The following is a 20,442-nucleotide window of genomic DNA, read 5'->3' on the forward strand; positions in this document are numbered from 1 at the left end:
TTTGAATCAAGTCGTACCTAATTTGCGTTGTAACTGCCGCTACGCGCCCTGTCATGTAACTAAAATATCAGTATACGTTTATATATATGTGTTTAATTTTTTTAATAAAGTAAGTCAATATTTGCAAGTTTATTAAATAAATATATTAAATTAACACTATTGTAAGTTTCTATAAATTTTTAAATTTATATTAGTTTATATTTTTCAAAAATATAAGGGAAACAAAGAGCAATCCAAAGTAGCGGCAAAAACCTAGAATTTGTTTTATTTGTGGCATACTCAAAAACAATAGGAAAAAATCAATTTGTCAGAAATGAGTAGAAATATTTGCAAGAAGAATCGGAATATGGTGATTATATGTGCCATGTGTGAAAGTGAACATCTCATGAATATATAGTGACTATTTTTATTATCTAAATATTTTATAAACAATTTGTGCATTAAAATGCCGTAAAAATAGTTTTCTGGTATATCTGAATCATATTTTCAAAACGATAATTAATTATTGACTTAAATCAAGTAATATTACATATGCGGTGCAATTGCTGCGATGCGCCCTCTCGTGAGATCCTGAAAGGTGCGTTCCCCAAAGGGTTAAAGAACATATACATGCCATTAAAAGCAATTTGATATCATCATCATTGTAATACTGAAGGTTGTGAAATTTTAAAAGATAGTATCAAGAGTATTCTGACAGAAAATCAGTTAAAAAGAAGACTACAGGAACACCTAGAAATTCTGAAAATACAGGAAGACATTAGAATTAATAACAATGTGGGACTGAAGCTACACAATGGGTGGATTGACATTGTTTTTACATAACCTTGAAACAGATGCTGAACAGATGTGGGAGTCTAGTCACATCACATTGTAAAATGAATTGTAACAAGGCAGTTGACTTCACACAGTCTTATGGATCAGGTGTATTTGTTTTTGTTTAAAGTCTGGAAACCAATCATTTTAATAATAGTAAGTTCATTGTTAGTTTCTCTCTCTTTTGGTTTTTAATATAATTAACAATATTTATTATTAATAGTGAAACCGTCTACCAGAATTTGGAAAATGTAGGAGAAAATAAGACATTTACAGGTCCCAAATAATATGATATATCACATTGTCATTGTATTAAAAATTTTATACTCGATAGTTTTAAGTTTTTGGTATATGGGTTACATTAAAAATTGTAAATACAGTGCACTGTATATATTAGATATTCCTTTATATTGGTTAACTATTGGTGTTATAATTATTATGTTGTTACCATGTGTTTGTAAGCTGATGAGGGGTCCTTGTACCCAAAATGCATCCTTACCTAAATTTGAAATGCAATTATTAAAGACTAACTTTTTTGTAAAGTTCTGGTCCTTCTTTCTGTTGGCCTTGGTGTGATAAGCTCTCCAAATTGTTAAATCCTATTTATTGGGTTATCTAACTCTATCTAATTTATAGTCATGGACTAAAAGCGTCATTTATTATTATTAAAATTAGATTTATTAATACAATTCTAATTTTATTTCATTTAATCACAAATAAAATATCAAATACATGTAAATACACACATTATCCAACAAAAATTACTGGCATTTTAACCTTCAAAGAAAAATCTTGTAAAATTGACATAATTTGTTCATGTAAAGCTGGAAAATTGGGAAATTTTTTTTGCCAATTCTTAACAGTTGCATTCACTCTTCGTCGATTACTCTTATGATTTTCTCTGAATTCTGATTTCCAAATAATCATCTGTTTTCACATGGGAAAGAATTAAAACTTATATTGTGTTCTCATATAATTTTGGAATTCAATTCAAAAACTTTGCTTTTCCCATTGCTATTCATCTTTACTCCTGACAATACACAAGAACAATTCAAATAACCCAGATAAAATACTTTTGTTTTTGAACACCAGCAGATGAGAATCTGGTAAAAAATGCAAATACACAGTTTACAAAATTTATTGAAAAAACAAAAAAAACCTTTTGCTCACACATATAGGATGACCTAGGTTTTTGAAGCAGTGAAAAATGAATAAAAACCTTATCTTACATGCAAGTAAATACAGTACTGTATATTAAAACCAACTGATTGCTGAATTAGATTGGGCAATATTACTGATACTATTATTTGTTAAATGTCAAGTAATTTGGCCTAGAGGTAGGAGCAGTGGTGATATTCAGCGGGTTCGCACAGGTTCGGCCGAACCCGTTGTTAACATTTTCAAAGTTTTCCGAACCCGTTGTTAAACACACGTAACATTTCTCAGTGATTTTGTTTCTTTTAAAAAATATATTAAAATATACGTATTATACTCTGTAACACTACTAAACTAGAGCCTTATACCCTGTTCGCCTAGTGCAACCTCCATCGACCGTTTCAATCTCGACTAAAACGAGGTTCAATCGCGATCGACTCGAGAGAGTTCTCGAAACTAGATCCAGTCATAAGAGAGATCCCACAATCCCACGCGCGCGAGAAAATACAAGATGGCTGCGGAGCACGTGTCGGGCTATCAACAGCGAAATAAGAAAGATATTGTATTTCGAGAGACGATGACATCTGTCTATTATTATAATAATACCTAACGATAAAATAAATGATTTAGAAAAGTTTTTCTTGTTTAACTGCTTTCCCTATGACTTTTTCTGATTAAAAAAAAGCCAATTTTTATGTTTATAAAATATTTTGAATGAAAAATATTAAAATATGTACAAAATAAATCATTTTGAACACTCTTTTTTATTATTTATAAAAAAAAATATAGTTCTGGCATAAACAATGTTAAATTTTAATTGACTTAATTTTGCGAACACATCTTTTTTATTTATATGGGTATCTTAAGGTCAGTTTTATGCGCTAATGTTGCTAATGCACCATTTGAGCGAAAAAAAAATTGTTAAGGAAAAATTTTCTGTTAGCGAACCCTTTGTTAAATATTTCGAATATCACCACTGGGTAGGAGGAAGGTCCATCTCTTATCAAATTTAATAATTAAAGTTAATTTACAACATTCTGGAAGAATAGAATTGGCCAAAGTGGGACTCAAACCTGCAAATGCCACTTAACATGTAAATATGTTGCCAGTCATGCTACCCAAACCTCTGTCCAATCTCTATTTCCAAAACTATTAATTTAAATATAATTATTCTGGTCACTCACAGAGTCAACTGAGAATGACTTAATGACTCAGCCAGTTATTGCTTTACCTGGCATGTTGTATATATACAAATATAAACATCCTTAAGCCCTATAGTTAGGACAGAGATCAATATAGTGTAAATGGTAATGCATCTGCATGGTAAGAAGTAGATTCATTGCATTTACAATATCCCATGCTAAATTTTACAACTGTTATAACTAAATTGCACATCTATGCTAAGTAAGGACAGCTGTTAAAAATATAATTTGACTAAATTAGAAAAATAACTAAACAAAAGAAGCAATACACCTTGTATAATTCCAGAAATATATTTAATTAATCAAAAACATTTTTGTCCTACTTCCATAGGCCTTCTTCAGTTGAAACATCAAACTTAAATGAAAAATAATAATAGAAAGAACATTCAAAAAACATATTAAATGCAATGGAAATAATTTTTAATTAAAAAGATTGGGAAGAATGCTCTAAATCAATAAAATTATCTCAATTGCATTTAATAAGTTTTTTGAATGTTCTTTTTATTCTTTTTTCATTTAAGTTTGATGTTTGAACTGAAGAAGGCCTATGGAAGTAGGTCATAAACATATTTGGTTAATTAAATATATTGCTGGAGTTATACAAGATGTGCTACATCTTTCATTTGTTAAAAATAAGCAAAAACTTTCTGTTGAATCCAGTATAGCCTTTACTTATTAACCATGTCATCTGAGAAATGTGTGAAAGCAACAAAGTCTGAGAGGAAGATTTTAATATTGATGATTGAGATGAAAAAGGATCTTATCACAAAGCATGAAAACAGTACATATTTGGTGAATTTGGCAGACATGTTTAGGATACCAAAGTTGATGATCAGTAAATGCAATTTTCATTTTATTATACATTATTTACATATTTTATTTATTGTTTTCATGTTTTAATTTATTATTAGGACATTTAATTGTGTTATTTTTATTTTGCATTATGTGTAATAAGTTTATCAAAATGTATATTGTTTAGGGTCTGGGAATGAATTCACTTTCTCTGTCAACCAAGTATAACCCATTAAATCCAACATAATAATAACAAAAAAAAGTGCTGATAAAGTTTTATGTAAATGGAAACAAACTAGGCCTGTGGCTAATAATGTTTAAGGTATCAAATGTTGACTCCTTGTCAAAGTTTAAAGAGTCAACGTTTTACATTTGTACTTGATTGCATTTTTACACACAATTAAGTTATACAGGCTTTTAGCCTGTATATCTTAATTGTGTGTCCCTGTATAGTTTGTTACCTCAAGCAATTTTATGCTTACTCATAACATTTGACACCTTAAACTCTATTTCACTATGGTTTATTTCTTATTTAGGTAAAAATATATATTTTTTAAATTTATTCTTAACTATATTGAAATTTTATAATGGTTGATAGGAATTATAATTTTAATTAATATATATATATTAATTTGGTAAGTCTCAAATACTGTCCAGCTTCATTTGAGAGAATGATTGATGATACAAACATAGTTTAGGTATCAAAATAAAGCTCTTGCTCTGTAGATGATCCTGCCAAAGAGAGATTTGAGAAAAAAGCAATGGTACAGATGTGGCAGAGTGGGAAATGTACAATGTTAAGTGTACTGATATGCACTCATATGCCTTCTGGCAATTTAGCTTTTTTTTTTTTTAACCATTAGAAAAACCCTTTCCTCACTTCCTACTCTGAATTGTTGCCTATTTTTTTTTTTTTGCTAATTATGCATTAATTAAAATTTTTTGTATTATTTTTAACACATACTATCTATTTAAATAATAAAATAAAATTAAGAATCACTTTTATTTTGGAACTGAACTGTTTTAATGTTTTAGAATCTGTAATTAAAAAAGTATGTATTAGTAAAATAAACGCATGTACTTTTCAACACTAAAAAAACAATTAAAAAATTTTAGATAAATTAATTTTGTCAATGTTCATGCAGCAGCAATTGCTTAGTGCCACCCTGTGACCCAGATGTAAAATTGAAAGCTTTGTGGTATTGAAGAATGGATAAAGCCAATCACCCACAGACAGACACTGAAAACACTTGCTATAATAATGATTTTTGTGTAGAACCCCAAATTTTAAATGAGCTCATTGTATTTTAATTAATTGAATAAACCATTGATTTCAACAGGTGCCTGTTAGTATCCTATTAATTTTGGTAAGATTATTGACACTCGTTTGAAATTTTTAAGTTAATTAATATTTCTAAACTACTATACAATTTGTATCTAATAAATAATAATTGAATTTACTCAGAAATTAAATTAAAAATTAACATTTAGAAACAATTTGTTAAACTGTTTAGTATACTTACAGTTTGTTATAATTCCACCAATTGGATCCCCTTTAAAGTCGAATTCAATATCTATATACTTGCCCTAATTTTCAAATATAATTTATTAGTTTACAATATAAAATATGAACTGAATTATTTGCAATATAATTTTAAATAAAACTTTCTCATTTAGAAAATGTAATTTAATCTATTGCAGTTTTTTGAATTAAAATTTAAATGAAAAAAACAAAATAAATTATTTTTATTTCCAAATAGTTTTACTTCTTGATTGTGATTAATATATCTTGATGTGGTCTAAATCTGGCTAATTTTTCCAGACTTATCACACCTTGTAGATTAAGTGATGAAAATGGAGTCAGAGATCAGGTCCAAAAAATATACGCTTTTATTAACATTGGAAATACATTTCAGACTCTACCGTGCCATATCAGTCCAACCAGTTCACATAGATAACTTTGTCTGTATTATGTAATTTTAGTTAATTGTCAATTACATAATATTTAAATAATTATCAGACAGGTAAACTGTACCTATAAGCAGAAAATTCTGGCATATACATGAAGATAATATGATGATCCTGCTCTTAACAATTGTTACCCCAAAAATACCATGATTGATTAATAATTTAAATTTTATCTCAGGACATTAGTGATTTACATAAATCCATTTTGAAATACCCATCTATTAACTGATATATGCATACAAATTTATCATTTAATGTAAAAAAATTCTTTGCTCAACTAAAATTGAACAGAGAAATGATAATCTACTACAGTATATAAAGCTGAAAAACTGGGCATTTTCTGTCATGGTATGCCAAAAATGGCCACTAGGGGCACTCCTAACTATTATTTAAATTAATTTAAATTAACAATATAAATTATTTTATATTTATTTTATATTTTTACAGTATAATACTCAGTATATTATTATTTTTATTTGTAATTTAGTATGCCCCAAAGCCTGCATTGGGCCTTTCAACTTGTTATTGATAATATTATATATCAATTTTCTAAGCTTTCATGTCATAAATGTGGTGAGATTCTTTCTAAATTACACATGTTCTGTACTTGTAAAGAGGCTTATGATATACAAGAATGATAAAATCTCAGCAAGTTAGAACTTATAATCAACAAAAATTCCATGTATCTTTTTTTTCCATATCGCTAATTGTACTATAGTCTAATATATAATTTGTATAATTATGCAAAAAAATTTTTTGTAACAAATTAATAAGGTATCTTATTTTCTGGTTTTGTATTCAAGTTTAATAATTAACGAATCTGTGCTTATATTGATATTAATAGACAAAAGACAACTGTCATTTATAATTATTGTAACTTGTTTAATACATTATATGTACAATTATTGGGTTTTAATAATATAAACACCCTTATGTAACAGGATTTAGCCTATTTAAATAAAGATATTATTGAATTGAATTAATAATTTAAATTTTAAGAAAATTTTAATTGAATCTTTTAATCAACTGTACTTTTAACTCTTTTGTGAACTCTTTTTTACTTGTGTGTTACCACTGGTTTTCTTTTTCCTCTAAACATCTATTATTTAAAGAGATAAGAAAATTATATAATTGTTGGTTAAGATTAAGTTTGTTAAAAATTTTTTGGTTAATATGTCTAATGTTAAAATAGGAAAGCAGTTGTCGGTTAAATGATTCCATTGAAAACAGAATCATCATTTTACCTGTAATACTGTTAATTAGTACTATGTATAATTAAACTTTATACTTGTGCATTAAAAAACCAGCTGGACTTTTCTTCTTCAATCAGTTAATTCAGAAGTAAATCATATAAGTGTAAGCTAAAATTATTTGTAAGGAATTTTTTGTTAAAATTTTTATAAATATATTTAAATTAAATAGGTATATGTGCATTTTCATGGTAACAACTGTCATTAAGAGCAGGTTGTCATATTATCTTTATATATATACCAGAATTTACTGCTTATAGGTACAATTTACATGTTTGATAATTATTTAAATATTATGTACTTGACAATTAACTTTGTTTTATGTAATTTTAATTATCTATGGAAACTGGCTGGACTAATGAGAGAATGTAGAGTCCATAATGCATTTCCAATGTTAATAAAAGCATATATTTTTTGGACCTGATCTCTGACTCCGTTTCATCACTTGACCTACAAGGTGTGATAAGTCTGGAAAAATTAGCCAAATTTAGGGCATATCAAAATAAATTATTTTTAGATATAGTAGATATAGTATATGTCTTTTCAATCTGTATGGTTAACAAACGGTAGACTTTCTTTCAGCTTTGAGGTTAAGTATTCCTTTATTGTAAATTACATGTGCATTTCAGGCTTGTATGAGCCCCTCTTCAGTGTAAATTCTCAAATGGTTGGGGAGGGGCTCATACAAGCCTAAAATGCATATGTAATTTACAATAAAGGAATACTTAACCTCAGAGCTGAAAGAAAGTCTACCGTTTGTTAACCATACGGATTGAAAAGACATATACTAAATCTACGTATTTATCAGCTAGTATACCAGATTTTGTGAAGTAAATTATTTTTAATTTATCTGATATAATTCAAAATCTAAGAAATTCTAATTCTCAGAATATAGTAATTTATTCATACATTATTTTATTCATACATCTGTTCATAAGCACGGAATTGTTCTACGAGTTTGTTTTAATTTTTTTACACATAAATCTTTGTGAAGAAAACAAATTTAAACTGTGATTTGAAAAAACTATCAGTTTTTCTCATTATTAAATATTTCATTATTACTTCTGATTATTACTACTAGTACTTACTGACAAATCCTAAATACACTTTATACTAATAATTTTTTATTTTAAATTAAACAAACATAAATTTTCATAATGTAGGAAGAAAAAGAAAAAATTCCAAACTTTGTATTAATTTCACTGCTACATAGAAGATAACAAATGAAGTTTATTGAGGAAATATTTTGATCAAAATTCAAGAACATTATTAAAAATTAATGTTTACAATACTTTCTGAATAAACTGAGGTTGAAGGGTTTAAATTTAACATTTCAATTTTTTCACATAAATATCATTCTAAAAAATTTTTTTAAACGATAGGATATAAAAATTAAAAAATAAATATATAAAATAGAAATTTATATAATTTTAAAACATTATGTATTGTAAACAGGAAAAAGTAATTTACAAATACATTAAAAGCTTTTCATTAGACATTTAAAATAAATTATCAAGACAGTTTTTTAACAAAAAACTTAATCATAAAAATCTGAATGTGATTGCATATGACTTTTTATAATTAAATTTTTATACAACATTTTCAACAAAGAGAATATACAGTATATTGTATATTCTGGTTTTAATATAAAAAATAATAATCATTGTATATTAATATTGAATGATTAAACTGAAAAGTTTATAATTTTGACTGACACTTTAGCTGAATTAGGATGTAGGTCTTTAAATATATTTTATTCTATTTAGAGTAATTGTGTTTTTCATATACACAATTACTCTAAATCTTTAAATTTTAAAAATGAAACTTGTTCGAAAAACATTATGTTCTATTTTGGAACAATAATTGTATGTCTGAGGATGGCCTGTAATAAAGAGGTTGAAAATGTTTGAAATAAAATAATTTTATGCTCGACAAAAATTCAGGTGTGTTGTTATAATTAATTGCAATTGCTGAGAGAAAGGTAGATAATATTTTATTCTATTCAATTTCTATATTGAATCATAAATATTTTTTTCTAAGCTTTGTTTTCATGCTGTAGCATAACTTGCATAACATACCAATCAGCCCATTTGTTAACACTTTAATACCAAATTTTGAATTGCATTCAAGCCTTGCATTTAAATAATTTTTTGTGCACTAGTTGATTTCTGTTCTCTGAATTTTTGTAAGTGCTTTTCTGAACTTTTTATTTAAAAAAGAAACTAATAATATTATGGAGTCTAAAAAGAGTGGAGTGTGAAGAACTGTGCTCACTGTAGAAACCAATAATAGCCAAGGTAGAAAGTGGACAGATGATATCTGATGTTGTTAGGCAGTATGGCTTGAACAGGTCTACAGTAGACAATCTTAGCTATGAAAGATATATCAAGAAGTCTCAAGCAGCTAAAGGACTAATAAAAATCACATCTGAAAAATAAAGAGCATTGAAGAGCTCATAATGGAATTGTTCTATGAGTTTCTGTTTTACTGATGTGACGACAGAAGAACTCCAAGAACTCTTAAATGAAGAACACCATGAAATTCAGCAATTTGTGTTTTCTTCTAAAAAAGAAGAAGACAAAAGAAGACCAATGCTGACATCTGCAATGTAGGGCAGAGGGTGCCACTGCGTGACCTTCATCCTCTGTCCTCACTTTGCTCCTGTACTCTGATGAAGAGAGACAGCTTTTCACTTTACGTTAGTTAACCTTTTGGAGTTGGGAGCTGTGCTGATCTTGGACTTGTATTATATCTCGATAGTATTGTAAATATCGTATGGCAGAATCAAATAAAGTAAATTAGTCGCCTGGATCAGTTTCTCAGTTAATGTTTGCCGACGAACAAAGGACACAGAACACATGGTCAAGGTCAATGTGGACACCACGGACAAGGTAGGATGCAACCAAGACCAATTCTGCCTAGCATCGAAATGTGCCACATACAGATTTTGGTCATGCCACTAAAGCTATTAAAGATCTTTTGAAGAAGTGGGAGGATGTCAGAACAATGGTCATCCAAATGGCATCAAAACCAGAATGAGGTAAATAGGCTTGGGGATCTCTACAATTACAATGCTATTGATTACTTCCAAAAAATCCTGAAGAGAGAAAGCCTTGGACAGATTCTTTAACCCCCATGAATGGAAAAGAACATGACTAATAAAAATGCAAGACTGTATATATATGTATTTTTATTATTACATATAAATAAATGTAGTAAAAAAGAATATAATTTTTATTTTTAGGGGTCTCCAGAACGAATTAATCAAATTCCCATAAAAACCTATAGTAAATTGATAATCAGTTAACGAACAATTCGGATAGCAAACAAAGTCTTGGAACAGATTATGTTCGTTAACTGATCACCTGCTGTATTTTAAAATATCCCATAATATATGATGAACAAAGTATAATGTTGTTATAATAGTGTTATTGATTTCATAAGATAAACAGTAGAAAAATTTTTCTTAGGATAATTTTTTCAATATCTCACAAGAGATTCTGCTCGTAGCACCAACAGCTATTTGTATTATGTCCAAAACCCAAAAGGAATGCACATGTAAATTTGGAGTCACATATTTATAAATTGGGACTTTGGTTTAAATGGAAAAAAAAAAATGTGAAAAATTATTTATCGCAACATCATCACAATGCCAGGCTGCAATTGCAATTTTTAATTTATTATATTTAAAATATAATAACCTCAAATTATTAGTAGTGTCTTGCCCCTGTACATCATACTTTTCCTTTAACAATAGAGTCGTGCCAGTCATCTATTAATTGCTTTCAGAGGAAAAGTTTTGATTTGAAATAATAGCAAGGTTGAGGTTTTAAACATGAAAACATGTACGTCAGACATTTAGTGCCACTTTCCTGTAAGCCTAGAAGTTTGACAATGGTGTTTGGATAGTCAGTGGAATCATGCTCGACATTCCAAACACCATTGTCAAACTTTTAGGCTTAGAGGAAAGCGATGCTGAACATCTGATGTACACATTTTTGCATTTAAAACTTTGGCCTCAACCTCGCTAAAGTGATTTCCAGTTTGCATCAGAAGTTCATATATAGTTAATTGGGACCTCCTGCCCCTAAGATATCTGGTCTTGGATTTCATCTACCTTACTCTGTTCTTGAGATTAAGGAAAGACAGATGGACAAATGACAGTGGGAATTTATAGGTCTACAATTTTTTTGAAATTGCAGCCCAATTAAACTATTCAGTAAAACTGCATTCATCATAGCCTACAAAAATAGCCACTCATACCTTTAAATGCAGTGTGAATTTTAATTTTTCAAACGTTTTCATTTGTTTTAAATGCCCTTCCTCAGGATAAAAATCAGTTTTAAAACTAAGAACAAAAACTGTCCTCTGGAACAATTTGCATTTCAAATTTTGATGCTTTAGAAACACAACCATTTAACTGCACATGTCAGACTTCTACGTAGATCACACACTGTATTTTTTATTTTCATTTTCTGACAATTAATACAAACGCTTACTTCCTTTACTGAGTTCTGAATTATAATTTTAAAATTCCATGACTACTTTAACTATTAAAATTTTTACATATTACAGTAGAGCGTCGTTTATCCGAAAGCTGGTTATCCGAAATGTCTGTTATCCGAAAGCATTCCAGTCGACAAATTTAAATTTTCGCTAGTGCTGAGGCGCTGCAATCTTCGGCTATTTCTCCGGCTACTCAAATATTTTACGTTTTTGATACTAAATTAACATCTGAAGTATAATTTTTTATTGTTTTTATATTTTTCAATAAATTTATCTTGTTTGTACAAAATAAAAAATAATTTTTAACGATACAATAGTCTTCGTTAGGCTTAACATCGACGAAAATTCAACGCGAAGCGACACGCAACGGAGAGAAATTTCAACATGGGATAAATTAATATTTTTTTTGGTACGTGATTCGTTATCCAAAAAATAAGTTATCCGAACCACCCCAGTCCCCAATTGATTCGGATAAACGATGCTCTACCGTATTTTTACATTTTTACTTTAAAAAATATTCTAAATGACAATTTTAAGACTAATATTAATTGCTTATGTAAAGAATTATTATAAAAATTCAATATGGTGACAAGCATTGTAGAACACTTACAAGGGGAACCAAGGAGGTTGTCATCATCAATTTTGACAAAATTTTGTGGATGTATAGTATTTACTCTACCAAAGCCACAGGACCCGCTAGTTAGGCATTCTCGAGAAAATTACAATTAAAGTTTTTCTAGAACTATTAATACCTATGCAAAAGTGCCATTCACATGTTCATGGTGTGGCATGATTAGTTAAGGTGTTGAATGAAAAGCATCACCTTAACTATTATAAATGAAAGAAAAAATTTCTCATACAGGATCGAACACACCTATTAACACTCTTCACACAACACCTAAACTAATCATGCCAAGCCATGAAAGCATGAATGGCACTTCTGTATTATTAATAGTTCTAAAAAAACTTTAATTGTAATTTTCTTCAGATTGCCTGAATAGTAGGTCCTCAGCTTTGGTAGAGTTTAAGTACAAGTAAATACTACATGTCCACAAAATTTTGTTGAAATCAGTGATGAGAATCTCCTGGGTTCCCTTTGTTAGAAAGGGATCAGATCAAGATATTAGAGTCCCTAATATAATATCAATCAACATAATTAAATTTTTAAAACACTTTTTCAGAAAAATTATAATTTGAGAGACTGCCTAATAATCTAATATGGATTAAAAATTTTCTTTTGAAGTTTGGTGTTTTTCTTTTTAAACCCCTCACAATTACCCCTCTCACTCTGAAGGTATTAATGAACTAGTCCTAAAACTTAGTTCAAAAAATTAAAAATAATTCTCATTTTTTAATCATAGGAACATTCGATTTACTTTTCAAATATTTACGTTCTATTTTGAAGCGTTGCATCAGATTTTACCTGAGGAAGAACTATTCAAAAGTTTGAAAACATTTGTGATAGACTGTGTTTTTCACGAGGAACACCAGTAACAGGTTCCAGTTATAGTGTTGATTTCACCCCCTGGTGTTAAGGTGATGTTGAACTTCTTAAAAGAACAATTTAATAAGTTTATATTTCTGTAACAAATTTATTAATGGAAAATAATAAATTTTCTTTTTAATATGTTTTAATTAGCTTATTAATTTGTAACTAATTTTAATAATCCTGCAATTCTAGAAAGATTTATTTAGCTAATTAAAAATTTTTGTTTGCAAACTAATCTTCGAAAAATTTAAAATGATAATTCATTAGAAAACATTTTCAACTAAAAATTACAAAACAGATTAAATTGTAGGAAAAATATTTACTAATCATATTTTAAAATAATTTTGCACATTTATGATCTTCATATTATACATACAATTTTTAAACAGGTACCCACAGATACAGATATTTCATTTCATTTTTCATTAAAAGGAGTAGAGAGGTTTTCTGTTTAGAAACTGACTTTACCTCTATGAAAGTAGTAGTTGTGAAGTAGAAGTAAGAAAAGGAAGAGATAGTTTTTAGGGAGGGAAAGTAGATAGGAAAGATTGAAAGTGAAGATTGATGTATGTGAACCATGGGTGCCTGCATCGTCTTTATTAATAAACAAAAATACAAATAGGAATACAGATAAAATTTACATAAATGTATAAAGCTATAAAAAATACAGTAATGGTGTGAGAAACATTGAATATACAGTATACAATGGTAAAAACTAATATACAGTTGAACAATAGTAGTGACACCGCAGTACTTGAATAAATGTAGTGTATTATCCACAGATGATACAAACTAATTGGTACACTACTGATAAGTGATTATATAAAATTAAACACGTACAGAATAGCTTATTTGAAAGTATTACATATTTAGCACATGCTGCAAAGATTATAGCAGTGGATATGCACATGAGAAGACAAAAGATAATTTTAATAATCCTGCAATTCTAGAAAGATTTATTTAGATAATGGATTTGTTGGTGAATGAAAAGATAATGGTTTGTTGGTGTTTTATGGCACAAGGGCCACATAGGCCAAGCTGTGCCATGCCACACAATTTATCTGTCTAACTTAATATATATATACAATATAAAATATAAAATAACAACAAAAAACAATAACAAGTATATACAACAATTAAGATAAACAGACAACAATATATATAAAAGTATAGGTAAATAAATAGTTAAATCTCTCTATACATATTAGTGACTTTTAGAAAGTCCAGTAGATTGTCAAGATTTAGCCTATGGCCCAGAATCTCTATCAAACTTGTATTTCCAAAATACTGTCTATGAATCCTCTCAGAGGCAATGCAGTTGCACAGTATATGCTTAACACTTATGGTACAGTTGCAATATTAGCACACTGGCTGGTCATCATGCTTCAAAAGGTATTGAGTCAACCAAGTATGTCCAATTCTCAAACAGGTAGGATAACCTCAGATCTCCTTTCATACATTAAGTTACATGTCCAATTTTCTACCAAAGGTTTGTTCTCATGTAGTTTATTGTGGACTTGTGCATTCCACATGTTTTGACATTTCTCTGCTAGTTGTTTTTTAACAACCAGCTTTAAGTCACCTCTTTCAATAGGCATTGTATGCTCTAAAAGACTTGCTGACTTTGCAGCTGTGTCAGCTTGTTCATTCCCTCTTATACCCACGTGGCCTGGGACCCAACAAAATTTTACAGAGAAATTACTTGCAGTAAGATGGCAAAACAGTTTACAGATTTTAATTACTATGGAGTGAGAACTAGGTTCACATGAGATCAAAGCTTGAAGTGCACTAACTGAGTCAGTGTAAATCACACAGCAACAATGNGTACATAAAAATAACATAAAATAGTCTTTACTTTTTAAATATTAAAACAATCCATCTAGTTAAAATTGCTCCCTACCAGTGGCTCGTGGATAGAATCAGAGACGGTCTTGGTAGGTGTGCAGTGCATGCATGCTTGCCAAATCCCGAGGGTGCCGATACCTGTTAATGTCAAATGCCTCTTTTGTCTCATCACTAGTATATTTCAAAGGACGTGACAGGGTTATTGTAAATTTTAAATGTTTCTCACCATAGCTGTTAAAATCTAAATTTGTTAAACTTAAAAGTCATTTGTTTTTTAACTAATTTGTTTTAAGACCAGGTGTCCACAGAAATTTCCAAAATTTACGACTTTTAGTTACTTTTATTGAACTGGAAAAATTTCTGTCTTTATTACATCTAATATTATGAAGAAATCAGTCCACACTGTACTCGGTTAAGCTTTTGTTTCAGTAAAATTCCGGTTCTTTCAGCAGGGTTTTATTTGTGTCTCCACTTCCCTAATCTCTTAATTATTTAACTTCTTCTTAAGTAGAAATAAGTCGAAACCAGTTACTTTGTACTCGAATATTTCTAGTCTTGGGAAAAAAAGTGGAAAGACAAATTTTTATGATAAACAGATACATACATCATAAATTTAAGGAAAATAAATTCTAGAGCTTTTTCATTACCTCGTGCATCTCTCTCATTCATTAAATTTAGTTGTAAATGATGTTGTCAAAGTAACAGTTAATTTTTTAACATTATACAAGAATTGTACATGTTTTTTTCTACATCCCCTTAAAGATGGGATATACAAAATCGTAATATCACTGCTTTAACATTAAAATCCGTGAATAATATAAAATCGGAGAGTGGAATAAAAATATCAAATATTTTAATGGATTTTTTTAAAACTCCTGTCAACTATACAGAACTATCATAAAAACATACCAGTAAATTCTTATTGATTGGGTTAAGTTATAAATCTACTCGTGATTCACGTAATCAGGCTAGGGCAGCCAAATATCTAGCAGGCAAGTGGCTAACAGCTTAGAACCGGTCCTGGATAGAATTGGATGTGGATACGTGTAGCATCCACCCAAGGTCCTAGGCTTACACCAGCTAAACCGGGTGAGGTTGGTGCTCTGTAAAGCGCATGCGCAAATCTAGCTTTTTGGATGCTGACAATACAGCGCTTCCATTCTGCCACTAATATTCGAATATACAATAGCAATCTTATTTTTTTTCACGTGTAGTATAGAAATTTGTAATAAGATACATAATGCGGTTATAATAAAATATTGTGCGATTATTTTCATATACAGTCGACCCCCCTATAACACTGTTGATTTTTCCATTTTATATGAATTCCATGTCGTACAAGTTACTTAGATTTTACAAATATGTGAGCCATTCACAGCTTGGCACACGTATTTGTAAAATCTAAGTGACTCATACAACATAGAATTCATATAAAATGGAAAAATCAACAGTGTTATAGGGGTAGTCGATTGTAATTAAAATTAATATGCATTTATTTTTTAGAAAATACAAGGGAATCAGTGCATCCACTGCTTCCAATGACAGCACACCACTGGTAAATACAGTACATACTTGTAAATGTATATATAGTATTTTAATATGATTTTATGTGCTTTAAATGTTTTTCTAGTGATATTGCGACTTCAATATTTGTGGCAGACAGACGTAAAGTCAAATAAAATGACTTAAACTTGATTTTTATTTTTCCATATACTTTTTTGACAAACAACGTATAATCGGGAACAACGTGACTCGAAATGACGTAAGTCGCGGTATACCTGTATTGCATATTAGGCAGATAACACAATTATCTAGACTAGCCTCTTCCTCTACACTTGTACCTATTTGGGAAGAAATGCAGCTCCTATGTTCATGTAATAATCAGAAATTGTTTCACATATGGGAGACTTTATGTATAGCCTATAACAGGCCTTGTAACAACTCCATTTTAGAACACCCAGGTCAAGGAAAAGCATTTTATAAACTTCTTAAATTAAAGTGCTTGTACATAAATATTTATTTTCTTATTAATTAATTAATTTTCTTATTTATTAATTAACATTTTTATTTATTTTGTTATATAGTCATTCTTTTAAAATAAAAATTTTATGAGTATGTCATTGTGTATTCAATTTTTCAAATTTGTTTCTGCTCCAAATTGCAACATTCTGATTACATTAGTTCTCTAGATTTTTAAGAGATTGAAACCAATAGTCGTTTCATCTGTGATTAAGTATTTATTGGTTATTTATGGTTTTTTCTGCTGTGCAACATTCTGTTTAATTAGTTTCACTTGAAGATGACAGATAACATTAACTGTCAATAACATTCAGTTATTATTATATAAAAATCAAATCATATGCATAGAACAAAGAATCTCACATGCAGGATAATATTGCAAATTTTAAGTTGATTATGTATTGTACAGTACATGATGAATACATAGAGATTAAATGTGATATGAGAATATAGGTATTCCTTGATTAACATGGTTCATTAATCCCTCAATCCTACCACATATGTCAAAATCACATTAATCAAAATATATCTATGTTAAATAAAGACAGCTGGTAAAGCTGCATAAATTAAAACGTCTGCCAAGTATATAAAAGGATTGCTGCAATTAATTTTGCACATTAACAGGCTTAACAGGTATCCCATGTTAAGCAAGGGATACCTGCAATTTCATTCTAGTGAAAAATAAATACAGGTAACCCCGTATAACACAGCACTTCTATAGCACGGATTCACTCTAACATGGTTCAAGAGTAGGGAACATCCCCGTATAACATGGTGCTTTTATAGCACAGGTTCACTCTAGCACGGTTTGGGAATTGGGTAAAACCCTCATACAACATGAAATGTAATAAGGGATGCGTTCTTTTATACCTTACTTCTTTTATACCTACCGTAACTCTGTGTGAGCATTCTAATTGTTTTTGTGGCTACTTTGAATGCTCTTTCAACAAATAATCCATTTAATGGTTGAATTTTACAATTGGGACCCTTTTTTTGGTCTCTAAAAGCTCATTTTAGAATTATAGATTCCTCCACCATAATACTATCGATAGTGCGGGCACCTCCATCTTTCTTTCACCATCATTCAAAATGCCTACAAATAGCAGCGCACTCTCATTGCAGTGCGACCGCTATTAACGAACGCACCCAGAAACTGTTACCAGTTGATGGTGCTCATGCTGAGATCATCAAATAGGATGAATAATCCTCTGGTAAAATATTTACTTAAATAATAAATAAGTACTTTTACCTATGAAAAAAATGAATAATAAATCCAATCTAAATAAGGATTTAACAGCATGTTTTTTAATTTTTGGAACTTAACCCCCTTTTCACATTAGTTCTTTGTTTCGTATAACACAGATTTGTATAACACGGCAATTTTTTGGAACATAACTCCTGTGTTATACAGGGGTTATCTGTAATATATAAAAATATCTATAAAAGTGTAAGATGAATATGAGCAATAGCAATAATTATATTGATCAACTATGATAAAAACATAAATGTATAAAGAATTATATGAACTACCTCCTTCAAAATCTCAGTAAATAATAATGTAGGTATTATGTCTTAACTGCTATAAAAAAGAACAAGTCTGTGACTCCTTATAATTGTCTGTATTGCACTTCTCCTTTACATAAGACACTGGCCAGAGAAAGGACGAGGGTTCCTTTCTTAGCCATTTTTTATACCCCCATATCTCAAGGCAATAGTGTTGCCAATGCATACAAACCCCAAGGCAATGATATTGCCTTGGAGTTTGTATGTAATACATAACAGTGAGTTTCTTTACAGAATTGAATTTTAGCACATCAAACAGCTCCCAAAAATAGTATTTTGGTGTCCTGAAGTTTTAATATTGACGGAATTATTCCAATGAGGATAGTATTTGAAAATGAAGTCTTTCTGTTATTGATAGATAGATCATAGAAAGAAAAAGTATACCATCTTTTTTTTTTATATTTCTGATATTTATGCAGTCAAACCCCATTAATACAAAGTTGAAAAAACTTAAAAATTGGTACTTTGTATTAATGAAATTTGTATTAAGCAAACTTCACAAAAATCAGCAGTCACACTGTTAAATGGAAAAAACCAAATTTTCTCCAATATTTTTGTCTTGTTTAGATATGTTTAAAAATAAACTTCTCAGTTACTCTGAACATATACATTTTTGAGATACAGTGGCTTGAAAAATGAATCAATACTCATTTTTGAGATACAGTGGCTTGAAAAATGAATCAATACTCATTTTTTGACATTGGTTAGAGTTGGTAGTATGACAGTTAAAGCTACTGGAAATAACAGATTGATCAAATCACAAAATGAAATCCACAAGCTAAATATGAAAAACTTTGCAAATTTAAAAATAACTTATTTGCTTGAATTTCAGCAAATAATTATTAAAACAATATAAGAATTATTTCACAAAACTACAAATTTTTAATCAAAATTCTACCAATCTTATTAACTTTTAGTTTCCAATGTACAAATCAACTGTCTTAACAAATTGTTCAGTCTTGTCAGAACATAAAAAAGCACTAACTATAAGAGAGAACAATTTTTTGAGTTGGAGTGAATATCATTGGTGTGGCATATATCTTCATTGCCAATGACAATGATAATACTGATGTCATAAGCACTGTGGCCAAAGTTAAAGTAAAAAAACATGCTCCTGGTCATAAATGTTTCCACTTCGCTCTCAGCCCCAAATCACACAAACCAGTCTGCTTTGTATTAAATGACATAATATAACTATCATTGAATTAATGGAACCAAAACACGCTTCATATTACATATTAACTGAACTCAATAACATTGAAATACCTATCCTCATCCATGGGACCACAAATCTACCTCATATTAATGCAGAGTTTTAATGTATTTTATCAAAAATATAACAGACTTAATTGTAAAGTGTAATTACAGTTAAGACTTTACAATAAATAAGGTCTTATATGTAACACTTAATACTTTACTTAAATAATAATAATAAAAAAAATAAAATTTATAAACATAAAAACTAGTGATGTAACGAATATTTGGTTACTATTCAGTATTCGGCCTATTTTTCGGTATTTGACCAAATACCGAATACCTAAAAACAGAGTAAGAAATAACAAAAACACAGTAAATTAATCATTTTGCTATTTAGATTTAATGTTATCCGGTTAGTGTTGTTTGTTTATATTTATTTATAACTTATAACATGCACAAAATAAAAAAGAAAATAATATTAGTCACATGTATTCACAATTTACAATTACAAAGATCAGCACACATACAGTACACACCTATCCATTCAAGAATCGTTGCACATCTGAGGGTCTGACCCTGACTATCCTTTTTAAGCACTCATCTTTGCTCTTCCCTTTCTCTTTCCTCTATCGCTCTAGTCCAC

The 20,442-nt window shown here is 29.3% G+C and overlaps 1 protein-coding gene across 1 annotated transcript in view; it reads right to left on the bottom strand.

Annotated features, from left to right (window-relative positions):
* LOC111626485 (unconventional myosin-Ib-like) overlaps positions 1 to 20,442 on the bottom strand; it is a 472,422-nt gene that overhangs the window by 293,682 nt on the left and 158,298 nt on the right. The window contains exon 7 of the mRNA XM_023369864.1: positions 5,486 to 5,549. Coding sequence (XP_023225632.1) covers positions 5,486 to 5,549 — 64 coding nt within the window. The remainder of the gene's footprint in view (positions 1 to 5,485; positions 5,550 to 20,442) is intronic.

The sequence above is a fragment of the Centruroides sculpturatus genome, unplaced genomic scaffold, assembly GCF_000671375.1.
Source record: "Centruroides sculpturatus isolate CEXI.00-Female unplaced genomic scaffold, Cexi_2.0 scaffold318, whole genome shotgun sequence".
NCBI lineage: Eukaryota > Metazoa > Arthropoda > Arachnida > Scorpiones > Buthidae > Centruroides > Centruroides sculpturatus.